At 46.6% G+C, this 20,589-nt stretch overlaps 1 protein-coding gene across 5 annotated transcripts in view; it reads left to right on the top strand.

Annotated features, from left to right (window-relative positions):
* ppp2r5ca (protein phosphatase 2, regulatory subunit B', gamma a) overlaps positions 1 to 20,589 on the top strand; it is a 263,516-nt gene that overhangs the window by 197,849 nt on the left and 45,078 nt on the right. For all 5 annotated transcript variants that reach the window (XM_038776761.1, XM_038776753.1, XM_038776778.1 and 2 more), the window contains one exon: positions 10,739 to 10,847. In XM_038776761.1, coding sequence (XP_038632689.1) covers positions 10,739 to 10,847 — 109 coding nt within the window. The remainder of the gene's footprint in view (positions 1 to 10,738; positions 10,848 to 20,589) is intronic.

Below are 20,589 nucleotides of genomic sequence, written 5' to 3'. Positions count from 1 at the left end.
CCACATGGCCTAGTTTATTTCAGTGAAAACATTTGAAACTTTTCATTTGTTTTCCACCCTCCTGGATTTCTTTTTTAATCTGAGGTACACTCTCCTTATTATCTCCCATTAGATCACCTTCACTTTTGCAACTTGAGTATTTCTCATGTCCTCAGTTTCTATCCCTCACAGGCTGAAACTGATGTCTGAAACCAAGCTTTGATTTATGAACTAATTCATAATCAGCTGCCATTTCTGCTGCTAATCTCGCAGTTTCAACCCTCTTCTTCCACATGAGTTCTCACTACATCAGGAATTGAATTTTTAAACTCCTCCAAAAGGATAATTTTTCTGAGAGCTTCATACGTTTGGTCTATTTTCAAAGTCCTTATCCACCTATCAAAATTACTGTTTACTCCTTTCAAACTCCATGTATGTTTGACCAAATTATTTCCTTAAATTTCTAAACTTTTGTCTGTAGGCTTCAGACACTAGTTCATATGCACTGAAGGTGGATTTTTTCATCTTGTACGCCTGATACCTTCTCTGATAGTGATGCAAACACTTCTCTCGCCCTACCTACCAACTTTGTTTGAATCAATAATACCCATATGTCCTGTGGCCATTTCATTTGTTTAGCCACCTTCTCAAATGAAAAAGGCTTAGAACATACGGTGCAGAAGGAGGCCATTTGGCCCATCGAGTCTGCACCGCCCTCACTCCCACCCTATCCCCGTGACCCCAATAACCTCTCCTAACCTTTTTGGTCACTAAGGGCAGTTCATCATGGCCAATCCACCTAAACTGCACGTCTTTGGACTGTGAAGGGAAACCGAAGCACCCAGAGAAAACCCACGCAGACACTGGGAGAACGTGCAGACTCTGTAGAGATAGTGACCCAGTGGGGAATTGAACCTGGGACCCTGGAGCTGTGAAGCCATAGTGCTATCCACTTGTGCTACCGTGCTGCCCTCCTTCTACCTCCTTCTCGTCAAACCTTGGCAACGCTTGGACATATTTAAATAGATCCCTACCAAGCTTTCAACTATGACGCTGTTTCTCACTATCCTCATCACTATCCTCAAACTGTATGTTTCCCTTTAAATCTGCCAATCTTAACTGACTGTCCACCTACACTCTGACACTACTGCAGTAACATGAGCAGACAAACATTTCTTAGTGACATTCTCACGACACTATTGCTATGATTACAGAATATTTATTCATTTGCTTTGTAAACCATGCATTGAAGACGGTAGAAATGTTTCAAAGAATTCTTACTTTTATCTGAAGATATCAGCCATGCGTCAGTCTGGCACATACATGCTTCAGACCTCACTCGAAAGAAGAGTGTTGTGTTTTAGTACTGTCGAGTAAAGCCTTTACAATACATAAATGATCCAGATTGCTGTTTGAATAAAAATCTAAATAGTCCAGCCTTCATTGCTTGTCAAATCAGATATCGAGATGCAGAGGGAAGAATGTATTTTATGGCCATCTAAATAATTAGAAGGGGGATGCACCTTAATATTGAGTCTGTATTTTCATTTAATTATAAGGAGAGAATGTAGTATTATCACCAGTCACTGAAATAAAGCACGCAGGTACGGCAAACAGTTTGGAAGGCCAATGATATGTTGACCGTCGTTTCAAGAGGACAATATCATCGAATTATAGAATTCCTACAGTGCAGAAGGCCATTTGGACCATTGAGTTCGCACCAGCCCTCTGAAAGAGCACCTTCCCTATGCCCGTTTCCCCCACCCTATTCCCATAACCCCACCTAACCTGCATATCCTTCTACACTTGAGGGGCAATTTACGACTTGAGAATAGGAGAAAGGATGCCCTACAGGGCTGCACAGGCCTTGGTGTTCTGGAGTACTGTTTACCGATTTAGTCTCCTTACCTAAGAAAGGATATACTTTCCATAGAAGTAGTGAAGTGAATGTTCACCAGACTGATTTCTAGGATGGCAGAATTGTCATATGAGGAGAGATTGAGTCAACTGGCCCTTATTCACTGGAATTTAAAAGATTGAGAGAGATATAATTGAAATGCATAAAAATTCTGACAGGGCTGGACAGAGTAGATACAGAGATAATGTTCTCCTGGCTGAGGGTTCTGGAATAAGTGGTCAAAGTTTCATGATATGCTGTAGGCCATTTAAGACTAAGATGAGAAGAGGTTTCTTCACTGAGGATAATGAATCTGTGGAATTCTAACACAGAAAATTGTGGAGACCAAGTTACTGAATATATTTAAGCAAGTAGTAAGTAAGTGGGCAGCACGGTAGCATAATGGTTAGCACAGTTGCTTCACAGCTCCAGGGTCCCACGTTCGACTCCTGGCTTAGGTCGCTGTCTGTGCGGAGTCTGCCCGTTCTCCCCGTGTGTCTGCGTGGGTTTCCTCCGGGTGCTCCGGTTTCCTCCCACAGTCCAAAGATGTGCAGGTTAGGTGGATTGGCCAAGTTAAATTGCCCTTGGTGTCCAAAAATGTTAGGTTGGGTTAGGGGACGGCTCTGGGTCACTGTCCGTGTGGAGTTTGCACATTCTCCCCGTGTCTGCGTGGGTTTCGCCCCCACAACCCAAAAATGTGCAGAGTAGGTGGATTGGCCACGCTAAATTGCCCCTTAATTAGAAAAAATAATTGGCTAATCTAAATTTATAAAAAAAAAAAAAAAAAGGTTGGGTTAGGGGATAGGGTGGAGACATGTGCTTAAGTAGGGTGCTCTTTCCAAGGGCCGGTGCAGACTCGATGAGCCGAATGGCCACCTTCTGCACTGTAACTTCTATGATAGACTCTAAAGATGTCCGTAGGGATGGGGAGAGCACATGAGTATGGTGATTTTGATATTGTAACATATTTAGTAAATTTGCTATTTGCATGGACTGATGAACTCAATCGAAATACGTTGTGGCAATATGTTTTTACTTTACACCACACTTATGGCAGATGTTTAGCAATGTAGATAAGTCTCCAGGCACTCCCAGCTTTGATCAGGCTTAATTCTGCCTGACGCATCAGGCCGAGTCTTCTGAGTATCCACAAACCAATTTTCAGCAACAAAGCCCATTCACCGAATCCTTGCTCCTTAAGTCTCAAAGTCTGGATTCTTCAAACTGAGAACTAGTTCTCATCAGCATCCTATTTAGCTGCCCATGTGAAAGCAGTCTCTTTCCTCTGCTCTTCACCACAGTCTCTGTCTCTTCATCTTTCCCTCTCTGTTTCGGATATGAAATCTGTCACTTCATTTTCAATCAGTTTAGGTTATAGTTCACATGGGCCTGATCACCATTCCCCCTCTCCAGGGCATCCTGTTTTCACCTTCGAGGAGACATTTTAAAACAATCGTCTTGTGAAGTCTTCATAACACCTGACATTTGCCTCCACTTCTTTGAAATAATGCTAATCTCTGCCAGCACTAACTGAACTAGCAATTTATGTTGTGTCTCCAGCCACCTACTCCTATTTGAATTGAAAGAATAAAATGAGAAAAATAGAAGCACAAAACCAAATAAATGACACAGAAGAGAGCAGAAAACAAATAATCAGTGGTGCAGGCAAAACAAAACACAGATAAATGGCAACAAAGATAACATGGATAAGTGAGATTTGTCTGGCCTGGCATGAGAAATCTGTTAGGTTCTGTGTCTAGCTGCATATTCTATTCATTATATACTTTTGTCATGTTTGTATCACTTATTTTACTTCCTGTTTTATTGGTTCGGCTCAAAGTAAAACAGCAACATTTCAGAATTGAAAGGGTAATAAAAGTTCCAATCAAAAATGAGGTAGATAAGTAGAAAACCGCCGATAACATGAAAATTACAAATCTGAAAATGTGTCAATAAATGAGCCAATTGAATTACTCAACTTACTGGAACTGCCATTTCTCTCTGAATATTTTGTGACAGATACTTCGCCACAAGAGTGATAACACTGACCATGTTATGTTAAAATAAACTTTAAACACAGAATCAATCACATTAGCAGCAAAATATAGCTTTACAGTTAACAGTAAGAACAGTTCTTAACTGTTATGGGCCAGGGTTTTAAAAACTCCAAAGTATATCATGGAGTTCACCTGACCTACAAATGTTTATTAATTTTGGTTGCGGGGAGCACAAGAGCCTACATTTCAGGTGTTATTCAACAGAGGCCGTAAGCACTTTTAATCAAAAACAAAGTTTATTTTACAAATTTAGTTAACATTTTTATAAACACACACAGTAAGCATTTTTATCAGCTACAAACATAAATACCCCACACAGCTACAGTACTCTATGTACCCTTAATAAATTCCCCCTTTAAGCTGTTCCAATTTAGTAACAAGATCCCATAAACCAGAAACCCCTTTTTAAAGGTGTGGCCCAGCCCACAGCACTAAGACCTGGTTTAGATGCTCTTGTGTCCTTTCGACTTTCCAAAACAGCAGGTTTGAATTTCTTCCAGAAAACAATTATTTATTTTCAAGTTATCAAGTAATCTGGAAACATCTTTTAAAATGCAGAGAGAGACGGGACAAGACGTCTCTGTCTGAATTCAGCAGCCAAATGTGAAAATGAAAGTAAAACTCAAGATCCACAAAGCAAGCCCAAATCAAAACGAAAGTAAAACTGAGAGCCAAAGCCCAGCTCCACCCACACAATGACATCACTGAAGCCATGTGATAAGACAAAACATTTCTTAAAAGGACACTCCCATGACATAACTAAAAGAAAAAACTTTAACTTACTCCCTACACCTGCAACTATATACATATACATGTTCCAATTAAGCAAACCAATATAGTTCAAAAGCCAGAAGTTAATAATCAGGTTTTCTTGCTTTTCTCTGCAAAGACCGTGAGAAAACTGTTCAGGACTCCGATGAAGACCTGTTTTGTCAGACTAACATCCTTTGGCAATCTACAGACAGACCTGGCTCTCCACCTCCCCCCCCCCCCCTCCTCCCACCGCCTCAATCCCATAAGGCATTCTTTGATCTTCCACTATGATGTCCCATGACCTATTCATCCAGGGCTAACCACCATCCCTCAAATTACCTACCCCCCCCCCCCCCCCCCCCCCCCCAGGAATCCTCCAAAATCAAAACAAAACAATCTATCTGTAAACAAATAAATGGTTAAAACAATGATTGATTACCTCACTTTCATGATTCCTTAATCACAATGTCCACAGGCATACTGCCTGTATGTATCTTAAACCAGGGTTTTTAATAACATTACTGCAACAAATGTTAAAATATATAACAATTTCCTACATTCATCACTAGTGCAAACATTTCTGCTCACCTCCCCTTAAATGATTTTAAATCTGACCTCTAATTATTGGCCTGCCTGCCAGAGGAAATAATGTTGCCTGCCAGAGAAAATAATCTTGTCTATCAAAAATTGTGTCAACTCCAAGTCACTACTGAACCCTCCGTGTTTCAAGGAGCACAGTCCTAACTTTTTCAACTTCTCATAATTTGTGTCTCATCCCTGCTAACATACTGATAAACCTATGTACTCTTTCTAAGATCCTTTAGATCTTTCCTGAAATGTGATGCCAAGAATTACCCACAGTACTCCAGTTTGAAGCCTAATCAGTGATTTTATAAAGCTGCAGTAGTATCTCTTTGCGCTTTTTGTATTTTATTTATAAACACAGATTCATTTGTAACCACATTATTGACTTATCGAGCCACCTTTTAAATATTTTTGTGTATTGACACCAAAGTCTCTCTGCTCAGTGACACTTTTCAGAATTGTTCCCTGTGTGGTATACTGTCTTCCCATATTAATCCTCAAACTTCTCCATATTAAGCTGCATCTACCATTTCACTATCCTTTGTCATCTTGAAGCTTATAACTATCCTCATCACTGTATTAGACTTAGACTTGAACAGTACAGCACAGAACAGGCCCTTCGGCCCTCGATGTTGTGCCGAGCAATGATCACCCTACTTAAACCCACGTAACCCGTAACCCAACAATCCCCCCATTAACCTTACACTACGGGCAATTTAGCATGGCCAATCCACCTAACCCGCACATCTTTGGACTGTGGGAGGAAACCGGAGCACCCGGAGGAAACCCACGCACACACCGGGAGGACGTGCAGACTCCACACAGACAGTGACCCAGCCGGGAATCAAACCTGGGACCCTGGAGCTGTGAAGCATTGATGCTAACCACCATGCTACCGTGAGGCCCTAAACCACTATTAACCACTGCGTTTTGTGGATTGAAGATTTATCTTCAATTGGCATGTTTGCTACGTACCATTAGCTTTAAAATGGTACAGATTATTTAAAAAAGGTAAATTGAGATGTTAAATTCACTCATTTCACAAATGTCATGGATTTTGATCGCCAAAGCTTTGATATAAAATCAAGATTATCATGTGACAAAAGCTGAATTTGGTTTCTGTATTGTGCTTTGACACAAATCACCAAAATTGCACATAAATAATTTTTATTGAAATTTTTACAAAATATAAACATCATAACTCTATTACCGTACACCCGCGGTAACACCCCGTAAACAATGCCCCCCAGCTGCAAGAGCAACTTCAAACAAAAGGAGAGAAAAAAAACGAGAAACCAAAAGACAGAGAAAAGAGGAAAAAAAAAAAAAAAAAGAAGGGAGAGAGATAGCACCCTCCACAAACCCATGTGTACAGTTACACCCCTCCCCCCCCGGGTTGCTGCTGCTGTCGGCCTATTTCCCTACCGTTCCGCCAGGAAGTCCAGAAAGGGCTGCCACCGCCTGAAAAACCCTTGTACTGATCCCCTCAGGGCAAATTTCACCCTCTCCAATTTAATGAACCCTGCCATATCCGAGATCCAGGCCTCCACGCTTGGGGGCCTCTCTTCCTTCCACTGGAGCAAGATCCTCCGCCGGGCTACTAGGGACGCAAAGGCCAGGACCCCGGCCTCTATCGCCTCCTGCACTCCCGGCTCCACTGCCACCCCAAAAATTGCGAGTCCCCAGCCTGGCTTGACCCTGGATCCTACCACCCTCGACACCGTGCTTGCTACCCCCTTCCAAAATTCCCCCAGCGCTGGGCATGCCCAGAACATATGGGCATGGTTCGCTGGGCTCCCCGAGCACCTAGCACACCTGTCCTCGCCCCCGAAAAACCTACTCATCCTTGTCCCAGTCATGTGGGCCCTATGCAGCACCTTGAACTGTATGAGGCTAAGCCTCGCACAGGAAGAGGAGGAATTCACTCTCTCCAGGACATCCGCCCATGTCCCCTCCTCAATCTCCTCACCCAGCTCCTCTTCCCATTTACCCTTCAGTTCCTCCACCGAGGCCTCTTCTACCTCCTGTATCACCCGGTATATGTCCGAGATCCTCCCTCCTCCGACCCACCCCCCCCGAGAGCACCCTATCCCGCACCCCCCGTGGAGGCAGCAAGGGGAACCCCTCCACCTGCTGCCTGGCAAACGCCCTCACCTGGATGTACCTAAACATGTTCCCCGGGGGAGCCCAAACTTCCCCTCTAACTCCCCCAAGCTCGCGGACCTCCCCTCCACAAACAGGTCCCTCAACCTCCTAACCCCTGCCCTGTGCCAGCCCCGGAATCCGCCATCAATGCTCCCTGGGACGAACCGATGGTTCCCCCGTATCGGGGCCTCCATCGAGCCCCCCATTTCTCCTCTGTGCCGTCTCCATTGCCCCCAAATTTTGAGGGTAGCCGCCACCACCGGGCTCGTGGTATACCTCGTTGGAGGGAGCGGCAACGGCGCCGTTACTAGCGCTTCCAGGCTCGTGCCCACACAAGACGCCGCCTCCATCCTCTTCCACGCTGCCCCCTCCTCGCCCACTACCCACTTACGCACCATCGCTGCGTTGGCCGCCCAGTAGTACCCACAGAGGTTGGGCAACGCCAGCCCCCCCCCCATCCCTGCCTCGTTCCAGGAACACTCTTCTCACCCTCGGCGTCCCATGCACCCACACAAATCCCGTGATACTGCTGTTGACCCTCCTGAAAAAGGCCTTTGGGATAAAGATGGGGAGGCACTGGAACAAGAACAAAAACCTCGGGAGCACCGTCATCTTGACGGACTGCACCCTCCCCGCCAGTGACAGCGGTAACATATCCCACCTCTTAAACTCCTCCTCCATCTGCTCCACCAACCTTGTGAGGTTGAGCTTGTGCAGGGGCCCCCAACTCCCAGCCACCTGGACTCCTAGGTACCTGAAGCTCTTCCCTGCCTGCTTCAGTGGGAGCCTACCAATCCCCTCCTCTTGATCCCCCGGATGCACCACAAACACCTCGCTCTTGCCCAGGTTCAGCTTATACCCCGAGAAACCCCCGAATTCCCCAAGGATCCTCATCACCTCCGGCATCCCTCCCACCGGGTCCGCCACATACAGCAGCAGGTCGTCCGCGTACAGTGACACTCGATGCTCCTCCCCCCCCCCATCCCCCCGCACCATGCCCCTCCAGTTCCCTGACTCCCTCAATGCCATGGCCAGGGGCTCAATTGCCAATGCGAAGAGCAAGGGGGACAGGGGGCACCCCTGTCTCGTCCCCCGATGCAGCCGAAAGTACTCCGACCTCCTCCTATTCGTGGCTACACTTGCCATCGGGGCCTCGTAGAGCAGCCTCACCCACCGAATAAACCCCTCCCCAAACCTCTCCAACACCTCCCACAAGTACTCCCACTCCACCCTATCGAAGGCCTTCTCTGCATCCAACGCCACCACTATCTCCGCCTCCCCTTCCACCGCCAGCATCATAATGACATTGAGGAGTCTTCGCACATTTGTGTTCAGCTGCCTTCCCTTCACAAACCCCGTCTGGTCCTCATGTATGACCCCCGGCACACACTCCTCTATTCTAGTGGCCAGGATCTTTGCCAGCAGCTTAGCATCGGCGTTCAGCAACGAAATCGGCCTATATGATCCACACTGCAGAGGGTCCTTGTCCCGCTTCAGGATCAAGGAAATCAGTGCCCGCGACATAGTTGGGGGCAAAGCCCCCCCTCCCATGCCTCGTTAAAGGTCCGGACCAACAGGGGGCCCAACAGGTCCAAATACTTTTTATAGAATTCCGCCGGAAACCCATCCGGCCCCGGCGCCTTCCCCGACTGCATGCTCCCTATCCCTTTGACAACCTCCTCCAACTCGATCGGCGCCCCTAGTCCCTCCACCCGCTCCTCTTCCACCCTCGGGAAACGCAACCTGTCCAGGAAGCGCCCCATTCCACCCTCCTCCACCGGGGGCTCAGACCGGTACAGTTCCCCATAAAAGTCCCTGAAGACCCCATTGACCTCTACCCCCCTCCGCACCACCTTCCCGGCGCTATCCCTCACTCCCCCACCTTCCCGGCGCTATCCCTCACTCCCCCACAAAATTGCACATAAGAACAAATTATAACCAAAGAGGATAATTGAAAGATTCTAACTGTCCATTGGTAATGAATAGTAGATGGCATGAGCCTAAGAGCGATGGTGGGGGATGTTTACAGTTCCGGGCACTGCTGCATGAGATTTTATGAAATTGAGTCTTTGCTTCTTGGGCTTGGCTCTCTCTTGCTCACAGGATGGTTACTAGTTGCCCATTTTCCCAGCAAATGAGTCAAAAGGAGGGAGGCTAAAAACATACCAAGAAGCAATGTTTAAGAGTATTAAAATGGTTGAACTGAAGCAGTTTGCAAATTGTATCAATAAGCCAGTAAAATTATTTCAAAACCGTAAACCTTCTGTTCACTACTAAGCTTAAGACTTGCTGCGAATCAGGTTTGTAGTATTTGTGACAATTGACAAAAATAATTAAACTTGTCAAGAACAGAGTTTTGTGTGCAAAATCTGGCTCCCATCAAAGATGTGACCTGATAAGTCAGAGTTTGCAGTTCATCATGACTCCCATCAGTTTTAGCTGAAGTTCTCCCCCAGCATGTGTTTTTACTTGATAGACGGGTCAATCACAAAACATTGTCAAGACTTGCTGTGTGACCCCTGCCCTTTTTCCTGTTCTGCCAATTTATAAAGGAAGTCTCAGAACTAAAATCCTAGGAAATTAATTTGGAACACTGAAAGTAAATCAAATTTTTGTATTATATCTAAACTTCAAATATGTATTTAAAAAAAGTGAAGTAATATTCACAAGAATCAATGTTACTATTTTAAAGTAGTTTTTTAAAAAAGTGTTTTTTATTTATTCACGTTGCGGTGGCAAATAAAATTTTGTGGTTGGTAATATTGACTTATTGTGTATTGGAAACACTTAGACTACCTGTACTTTTGTGTTTGAGAGATTTGCTAAAAGAATGACAACTTCCAGAAATACTATCCCTACTTCAGTTTGAAGAGGACTACTTCAATTACACAGTCTCAGGAATAACAAATGTTGCTAGTTAGTCATGTCCAACTTTTGTGATTAATTATACAGCACTATAGGAAGCTGCAGTAAAAGAACAGGAGATTTGTGAGTTTTTTATTTCGAGTAGTTGGAGTAAATCAGTTCCCATTTAAGATGGAGGTGAAGAGAATTTCTTTTGCGTGTTGATGGTCTGTGGAATTTGCTTTCTCGGGGAGCAGTGGAAACGAGATCAGTGACTTTTTAAGGCTGTTCTTGATTCTTGATTGACAAGGGAATCAAAAGGGTCTGGGGGGAATGCAGGAAGGTAGAGTTGAGGCCACAGTCAGATCAGCTATAATTTGGAGCAGGCTCGAGGGGCCCAAATAGCCTACTTCTGATCTGAATATTTCTGTTCGTTGTTTGAATACTTCATTGGCTAACATTTGTTTTCTTGCTGCAGCATAATTAATGGTTTTGCCTTGCCATTAAAAGAAGAGCACAAGGTTTTCCTTTTGAAAGTGTTGCTACCCCTCCACAAAGTAAAATCCCTCAGTGTCTACCATCCACAGGTAATATAAGATTGATATTTTGTCGAAACACCAATGTTTTAATACATGATGTAGGAATTTGCACTGAATCGTTACGGATTTACTTGGCCATGTGTGTGCGCCCTCCCTCCCACCCAGATTAGGTCACAATATGGTCATTAATAAACAGTTTGTCTATATCACTTTTATCAACATATTCTTCATTTTGCATTTCGAGAGTTATCACCAAGCACTGATATTTAAGCTTTACATAAATATTTTCACTAGTCTTCAAATGTTGTACCTTGTCATTAAACACTGTTAAGCTTTGTTTTGGCAAACATGTTCCTAGACACTAAGCTTTGTAGTAGAAGTAATTGCATAGGGTAGAATTCTCAAAAACTTGAAAATTTTAAATTGGATTGAGTAAACCGTGGGCGCAATCTAAACCTTGTGCGCAATCTAATGGCCGCCTGATGAGAATCCGTGCAAGCCGGTTAGATCATGGGAGAGGCTGAAATCGGGAAAGTGCTGGGTGCCGATCAGTTTCTGACCTAACTGGCCCACTCCCGCTGGCGAGATCCGGATCCTGTCACAGCGTGGCCAGAAACCAATAATCGCCATGAAGACCAATCTCCATCCTATTGGCAGGAAGTACCCCCTATCTAACAGCCTCCCATTAACTGGCTCCCCAGTGAAAGATCATGCTGCCGCCGTTTTGTACACCTATTTTTTTTAAAAGGTGAAGCAAACGCAATGGCTGCTGTGGGGATCAAAGGAGGTGAGTAGCCATCTTCCGATTATGGCGCAAGTGGTCCCGTGCCCGTGGGTCAAACATGCCACACAAACCTTATCGTGTACACCCATAACAGGACAGCTCCTCACTAATAGGGAATTGGCAAATCTAGTCATGTGAGCACTTTGCAGCTTCCAAGTGGATTCCCGTGGGTGGGCGTGCCATTTCTCAGGCCAGCGTTACTTCCTAGCACCCCAATCAGACTGAGAAGTCTGGACACGTTGCCTGATAACTGGAGGCTTCAACACCACACAGGCAGCAACCACCCAAGAGTTGGGCCGGAGCAACTGCGACCAAAGAGTTGTTGTCTGGAACTGGAAAGGAACCAGAGCCTGGTCCGGGTAACGTTACCAACAAGTGTCTGGGGTACAGGGTCTGGGGACTGATGCCCAGGGGCCTCTGCTGCTGCCAGGAGTGCATGTGCAGGGTGTGTTGAATGGTACCCTGGGGATGGCAGTGGATGTGAGGATGGGGGACATGGTGGACCTGCGAGTCACTGGTGGGAACCACAGCTAATTGTCTCACGCCCTCTCCAATTCCTTACGGACATCATATTATGGATAACCTCATGGACCCCTCAGAAGCTGCACTCACGTTGGCAGTGGCAGTCCAGGCGGCCGGACGCTGAAGAAGGCAGCAGTGTCGATAGAGGCTTGAGAGGCAGGCCATATGCAGTGGCCTGCCCCACACTAAGGACCCAGCCGACCATTAGGCCAGGGAGGGACTCAGAGGGGGAGGAAAGCAACACCCCATGGTTTACAGGCGTCACTGGTCTTCTGAAGAAATATCAGTCAGCATGTGCAACAGGAGGCTCTGTCTCAACCAGATGGTGCTGCACCTATGCCATGGATTGCAGTCTTGGCACCACGCCGCTTGCCTCCCCCTCTGGGTCCCTCTCTGGCCTAATGATTGGCTGGGTCCTTACAGTGTGGGGCAGGCCCCTGCACATGGCTTGCCACCCGAGCCCCTGTCGACCCTGCTGCCTTCTCTGGCCGCCTGGACTGCCAACGTGAGTGCAGCTTCTGAGGGGTCCATGAGATTATCCATAACATGTCCGTAAGGAATTGGAGAGGGTGTGAGACAATCAGCTCTGGTAGCTATCAAGGTCACTGCACCCCTGAACATTTACGCTTCAGGATCATTCCAGGGATCAAGCGGAGACTTGTGCTGCATATCACAATCTACAGTCCACAAGAGCATCCGTGAAGTCACGGATGACCTGTTTGCCTGGGCAGTTGACTATATAACCTTTGACCTGGACCAGGCTCATTGCGATGCCCAGGCAGCAGAATTCTCCGCCATTGCTGGGATGCCCCTAGTTCAGAGTTTATAGATGGCACGTATATTGCCTTGCGTGCACTGGGCAATCCGGGGGTGCCCTTTGTCCAATTTGAATGTGACCACCACCTGAAGATCATGCATGTATGCATGCTTCCCAGTGAGTGTGCACGACAGCTACATCCTGGGGCAGTCGGAGATCCCCAGTGTCTTCGAGAGTGGGGCGGACCCACAGGGGCAGCCAGAGGATGGAGGACTGGCAGCAAGTGTCTGACATACCCAGAGAACCAGGGAGACCCTCATCCTCATCCACTTCTCATTTGACATGGCTTTGTCTGTTTTACATTAGTCCAGGGTGATGGGTTTGTCTCTGCACTATCAGCAGGTCAACATAATAATAATAATCGCTTATTGTCACAAGCATTCAATGAAGTTTCTGTGAAACCCCCTAGTCGCCACATTCCGGCGCATGTTCGGGGAGGCCGGTACGGGAATTGAACCCGCGCTGCTGGCATTGTTCTGCATTACAAGCCAGGTGTTTAGCCGATTGTGCTAAACCAGCCCCGTACCAATCTCGGGACCAAGGTGGGGGAAGGAGGGGGTGTGGGTGCGGAATAACGTGGTGAAGGCTTCACATGTCACCAGTATAAGGTGCTTTAATGGTGTACATCGTGACACCAACTGTCCCTAGCCCCTGATGGCCCTTGGGGCACCTCTGGACAGAGGGAAGCCAGATTGAGCTCCAGAGGGTCCTGCATGGCCCTGCAGCCCCCCATTTTCTGCACTATGGTGTCGACGCTCTCAGCGATGACCCTTTGTGACCAGGCCATGCTCTGCAATGCTTTGCCAATGTTTACCTGCTTCTGGGACAGGCTCCTCACCGACTGTGACGTGCTCAGGAGCACCTTGGCAATGCCCACCTGAGATTGGGACATGCTCCGCAGCGCCCCGGCAAGGTTCACCTGAGACTGGCATGCTGCGCAGTGCCTCGGCAAGGTCCCCCAGAGAGTTCGGCCATGCTGTCGAGGCACTCAGCCTTGGCCCTCATTGACTGTGCAACACCACTACGTCGTGCTCCAGGCTTTCCACTGTAGCTGCCACCCTAGCAATGTTGGCCTTGGTGCCAGGCATTGCCGGCACCATCTCCTGCGCCCGTAGCCTTTGGGACTGCTCCAATGTCGCTGACATCACCCTCTGAATTTCACGGTTGCACTAGAGACTATATCAGTTCCCGGATAGCCTGGTCCAGAGGCTCGATGTGTGCTCTGAGATTTGCTCTGTGGGATCAGCGCATCAGCTGGAGGGACAGCCTTTTCCGGCGTAAGTGCCCTAAATAATGTTAGATGCCAGTGACTGCCTCACTGAGTCAGCTGTTGGGAAACCTCCAACTGCTCCCACTTGCTACAACACGTAGAAATGTTTCCGGGATTGTGCCCTTGTCTACGTATAACCAGTCTGCAGGTGTTCTGTATTTGATAATCATTTTAGCTGAGGATTGAAGATGTAATGCGCTATATTGTAAAATATCATTATGGAGTTTCAAGTTACACGTACCTTACAAATAAACTAGCCATTCTTGGTTTGTGATGTGTCTTCAAGAAAAATGTTGTATTTCTTTTGTGATAAGTATTTGGAAAAGAATTTCAACAGAAATTTATTTTTGCTTTTGAAATTGGTCAAAAATAGACCTTAGATGTCACAGCATTTCAAATTTAAATAGAGATAAGTTTAATCATTCATCAGCCTGTAATTCATTTTTCAAGACCCAAAAAATGACTGAAATTACATAATGGGACCACTATTTTCAAATTGCTTGATGTAGGGTAGCACAGTGGTTAGCACTGTTGCTTCACAGCACCAGGGATCCGGGTTTGATTTTCCCAGCTTGGGTCACTGTCTGTGCGGAGTCTGCACATTCTCCCTGTGTCTGCGTGGGTTTCCTCCGGGTGCTCTGGTTTCCTCCCACAAGACCCGAAAGACGTGGGCGCCGGAGTGTGGCGACTAGGGGTTTTCACGGTAACTTCATTGCAGTGTTAATGAAAGCTTTCTTGTGACACTTAATAAAGATTATTATTATGAACAAGAATTGCAATCCCCCTCTGTAGCCTTACAAGTGTACAGATAAAGAACGATGTGTGCTCTTTGTTTTAAGTTAGAGCCATTATGGCCAGGGTTTAGAGAACACCAAAGTATATCATGGAGTTCACCTGACCCACAACTTTTAGTAGATTTTGGTTATGGGGAGCATAAGGGTCCACTTTCCAGGTGTTATGCAACAAAGACCTTAAGTATATTTAAACAAAATAATTCTTCTTCTACGAATCCAGTTAACATTTTATAAACTCACAGTAAACAGTTTATCAACTACCAACACAAATAATCCCCACAGATACAATACTCTATGGATAACCCTTAATAACTTTCCTAACAATATCCATAAGTCAAATACCCTTTTTAACAAAGGCAGTAGGTTTGAATTCTCTGCAGAACGCAGTTATCACTTTTAAATCATCAAGTGATCTGAAGACATTCTTTGGCATGCAGAGAGAGAGAGATCAAAATGCACCTTCTAGTTTGAATGCAGCTCCCAACTGAAAATGAAACCAAAAACTCTGCGACAAAACAGCTTCCAGCTCAAAACGAAAGTTAAAACCAGAAACACAGCTCAGCTCCACCCACACAATGACATCACTGCAGCTATTTGATAAACACTTTCTTAAAGGGACCCTCACTTGACAGCAAAAAATATAATGTTGTAATCCCAGTGGTTCTCGGTTGCAGTGGAGCAAAAGAAAGGTATTTGTGCTCTAACTTGAGAATCCACTATTTTTTATCCAACCTACAGGATTCCCGCATAATGAGACATTTTGCTCTGGGTCAAGAAAGACATGTTGGATTCTTATGTATTTCTTGTCTTCATCGTGATATTGTACCACCTTTATTAAGCTAATTTGTACATAGAATGTACTGGGTTCTACCATGCTTCGTTGCCAGTATTTTCACATAAAATGCACAACCAAGGCTCTTGAGGGGGGATAAAGCAGCAATTGTTTGACTTGTGTATAATAATTGGATGGGTAAAGTTAAGTCGTTCATAATTCTTAAAGGTAGATAAATCATGAGGCTCAAATGAACCTAGGCTAAGAACAGCAAGAGAAGAAATAATGTAAGGAGGCTCCTGACCATCATTTTCCAACCCTCTCTGATGACAGACAGAGACATGTTAATGTTGCACCGTTCTGTCAAAGAAAGTCAGACTTTGATTATTTAGAGGCTAGTCAACCTAGCTACAGTGGTGGCAAAATCATTAGAAAAAATTTGAAGGTCTGTATAAATCAATATTTGGAAAATAATTGATTAATTCAAGATGGACAGCATGGAGTAATTAATGGAAGTAATTTCTGATCAATTTGATTGAATTTGTTTTAAGGAAGTGACGAGATGGTCCAAGAGGGTATTATTTTTGAAATAGTCTACATGGATTTTAGCAAGGTTTTTGACAAGGTAACATAAAGAAGACTGACTAGAAAAATCAAAAGCTTGTGAGATCCAGGATAAATTGGCAAGTTGGATCCAAAATTGATTTAGTTACAGGAAACAATGGGTAAAGACTGACGGGTGTTTTTGTGACCGGAAGGCTTTTTCCATTAGTATTCTATGGGGCTTTGTACTAGATCCTTCGTTCTCGACGCATATCAGTGATTTAAACATACATGTAGGGGCATAATTAAGAAGTTTGCCGTTGATCCAAAACTGATTGTGGTGAAACTGAGGAAGAAAGCTGAACACTGCAGGAATATATCAATGAACATGGCCAGTTGGACAGAAAACTGGGAAATGGAATTCAATCCAGAAAAGTGTGGTATAGGCAAGAGAGGATATAATAAATTTAGTGTATTTGAGAAGTGTGGAAGGACTTTGGAATGCTTGTCTATGCCTTCCTGAAGGTAGCAGGACAGGTAAATATGGTGGTTAAGGAGACATGTGGAAAACCTTTATTGGCCAAGGCACATTGTAAGAACAGGGAGGTTATTCTGGAGCTGTGCAGAATCCTAGTTAAACCGTAACTACGTTAAGGGGGCCCAGAGGGCAGAAGTGTCCACCTCTACAATTGTCTAACAGGTTTGAGGTTCTCGCAGCTTGTTTGGATGAGAGTGGGGCTGTAGCGTGGATGAGCTGACTGGCCACGGCACCGTGGGACAGGAAGCCATTCAAGTTGGGGAGCACATAAGAGTGTAGTGGTATGAAGAGACAGTAGAGTAAAGGGGATTGACACTGTTCTCTGCAGCAAAGAGCCACAGTCCAGGTGGCTGTGTTGCCTGCCTGGTGCCAGGGTTCGGGACATCTGCTCCCAGAGCAGAACTTACTGGGGAAAGTGGGAGTTGTACCGTTGGGATGGCTTGCATCTGAACCATGCTGGGACAAGTGCTCTTGCAAACCACATAACTAGGGAGGTAGAGAGCACTTTAAACAAATAGGGGTGGAGGTGGTTCTGTGAGGGGTGGAGGTGGTTCTGTGAGGGGATACAAGGCTTACAAAGCAAAAATAATATGACAGCATTGCAAGGCAGCTGCTGGTAGGTGATGATACAGAATGTGACAGAGACGGTGTACACGCATAAACAAACCGCAGCAAACCAGGTAAAAGGGGGACATAATTATTAAAAAGCAAACTAAATATTCAGGGATATGTTACTTTTCACAAAGGGAGACAGGAAGGAAAGGGTGGTGGGATAACTTTTAGTTCAAGATAGAATAATTGCAATACCAAGATATAATCTTGAATCAAAAGATGTTGAATGATTATGGATGGAGGTATGAAATAACAAGGGGAGGAAGACAGTGATGGGTGTTATCTATAGGCCCTAGTCTATAGGCTATAGACTACAATCTATTTATAGGATAGAAATAAATCAGGAGATAATGAGGGCATGTAAAAACGACAGTACATTAATCATGGGTGACTTTAATGTGGATTGGGTAAATCAAATTGGCAGAGATAGCCATCAGAAAGAACTCTGTGTATTTCGGACAGTTTCCTAGAACAATATGTTGTGGATCCAACAAGGGATCAGACTATTTTTTTTTTAATAAACAATTTTATTGAGGTCGTTTTTGGCTTTGTAAACAGTTACAGACATCAACGGAAAGAAAGCAAAAAAGGCAAAAATGTGCAAACATCCACGTACTTTCAATACTTCAATCGTAACATACTGCACAAGCCCGCTCCTCTCCCACCGATACTACCCGCCATTTTATCCCTCCTACTCTACTCTACTCTTACCCCCCCCCCCCCCCCCCCCTGCTGACGCTCACTCTCCCGCAAAGAAGTCAATAAATGGTTGCCACCTCCGGGCAAACCCCTGTACAGATCCCCTAAAGGGGAACTTAATTTTTTCCATACCCAGGAAACGCGACATGTCCGCAAGCCACAACTCAGTCTTCGGGGGCTTTGAGTCCCTCCACGCCAATAGTATTCGTCGCCGGGCTATCAGGGAAGCAAAGGCCAAAACATCGGCCTCTTTCTCACCCTGGACTCCCGGGTCTTCCGAAACCCCAAAAATTGCCACCCCTGGACCCATCGCCACCCTTGTTTTTAGCACCCGGGTAATGATGCCCGCAAATCCCTCCCAGTACCCCCTAAGCTTAGGGCATGCCCAAAGCATGTGAACGTGGTTCGCTGGTCCTCCCGCGCACCCAGCGCATTTGTCCTCTATCCCAAAGAATTTGCTCATCCGAGCCACCGTCATGTGGGCCCGGTGAACAACCTTAAATTGAATCAGCCCGAGCCTGGCACGTGTCGCGGTCGAATTTACCCTACTCAGGGCCTCTGCCCACAGCCCGTCCTCCATTTCCCCGCCTAGCTCCTCCTCCCATTTAAGTTTCAGTTCCTCCGTCTGGGACCCTTCCTCCCACATGAGCACCTTATAAATATCAGAGACTCTACCCTCCCCTTCTTCCCCCCTAGAGACTATTCTGTCTTGGATCCCCATTGGCGGGAGGCGTGGGAAAGATGGGACCTGTCTACGAACAAAGTCCCGCAACTGTAGGTACCTAAAATCATTTCCCCGTAGCAGCCCAAATTTCTCCTCCAAGCTCCTCAAACTCGCAAAGCTCCCTTCCAGGAACATATCGCCCACCCTTCCCACCCCCGCCCGCCGCCATACTCTAAACCCCCCCATCCATACTCCCGGGGGCAAACCGATGGTTGTTGCAGATTGGCACCCAAACCGACGTCCCCGTCTCCCCTACATGCCTCCTCCACTGGCCCCATATCTGCAGGGTCGCCACCACTACCGGGCTGGTGGAGTACCTGGCCGGCGGCAGCGGTAGAGGAGCCGTGACCAAGGCTGCCAAGCTGGAGCCCCTGCACGAAGCCGCCTCCACCCGCTCCCAGATAGACCCCGTACCCACCATCCACTTCCTTATCATAGCGATGTTGGCCGCCCAGTAATAATTAATCATACTCGGCAAAGCCAGCCCTCCCTCGCTGCGGTTCCTCTCCAGCATCGCCTTCTTCACCCGCGGGAATTTTCCCGCCCAGACAAAGCTCATGATCATCCTGCTAACTCTTTTGAAGAAGGACTGTGGGACAAAGATCGGGAGGCACTGAAAAACAAACAGAAATCTAGGGAGGATTGTCATCTTTACAGTCTGCACCCTCCCTGCAGTGACAGCGGGAGTGCATCCCATCTCCGAAACTCTCCCTTCATTTGCTCCACCACCCTGGCCAAATTTAACTTGTGCAGCCTGCCCCAGTCTCGTGCCACCTGGATTCCCAAATACCGGAAATTTTCCTCAACCAGCCTAAACGGTAGCCCTCTCAATCTGTTCTCCTGGCCCCTTGCCTGTACCACAAACATTTCACTCTTGTATCCTGAAAACTGGCAGAACTTCCTCAACATTCCCAGTATACTTCCCATCCCGGCCACTGAGTCCGACACGTACAGGAGCAGGTCATCTGCGGAAAGAGAGACCCTATGTTCTACCCCGCCCCTCACCATCCCCTTCCATCCCTCTGCGGCTCTCAGCGCAATCGCCAGCGGCTCTATGACCAGCGCAAACAGCAGCGGGGAGAGCGGGCAGCCCTGTCTGGTCCCTCGGTACAGCCTAAAGTACTCCGACACTTCTCTGTTAGTCCTGACGCTGGCCCTCTGGGCCTGATATAATAATTTGATCCAATCCACTAGTCCCTCCCCAAACCCAAACTGTCCGAGCACCTTCCATAGATAGTCCCACTCCACCCGGTCAAAGGCCTTCTCGGCGTCCATCGCCACCACTACCTCCACCTCCCTGCCCGCCAGGGGCATCATTATCACATTAAGTAATCTTCTCAGGTTGGCCGCCAGCTGCCTACCTTTCACGAACCCAGTTTGTTCCTCCCCAATCACCTCCGGTACGCAGTCCTCCATTCTAACAGCCAGTACCTTTGCCAGGAGCTTGGCGTCTACCTTAATCAGGGAGATTGGCCTGTAGGACCCGCACGCCTCCGGGTCTTTACCCCGCTTCAATATCAGTGATATAGTGGCTTGCGACATTGTCGGCGGCAGGGTCCCTCTGTCCCTTGCCTCATTGAAAACCCTCGCCAAGACCGGGCCCACCAGAAAACTTCCTATAGAACTCTACTGGGTATCCATCCGGCCCCGGGGCTTTCCCCGACTGCATGGCCTTTAGACCACCCAATACCTCCTCCACTCTAATCGGGGCCCCC

The sequence above is a fragment of the Scyliorhinus canicula genome, chromosome 2 (genome assembly GCF_902713615.1).
Source record: "Scyliorhinus canicula chromosome 2, sScyCan1.1, whole genome shotgun sequence".
In the NCBI taxonomy this organism is placed as follows: domain Eukaryota; kingdom Metazoa; phylum Chordata; class Chondrichthyes; order Carcharhiniformes; family Scyliorhinidae; genus Scyliorhinus; species Scyliorhinus canicula.
This window is presented reverse-complemented; position numbering and strand designations above follow the sequence as displayed.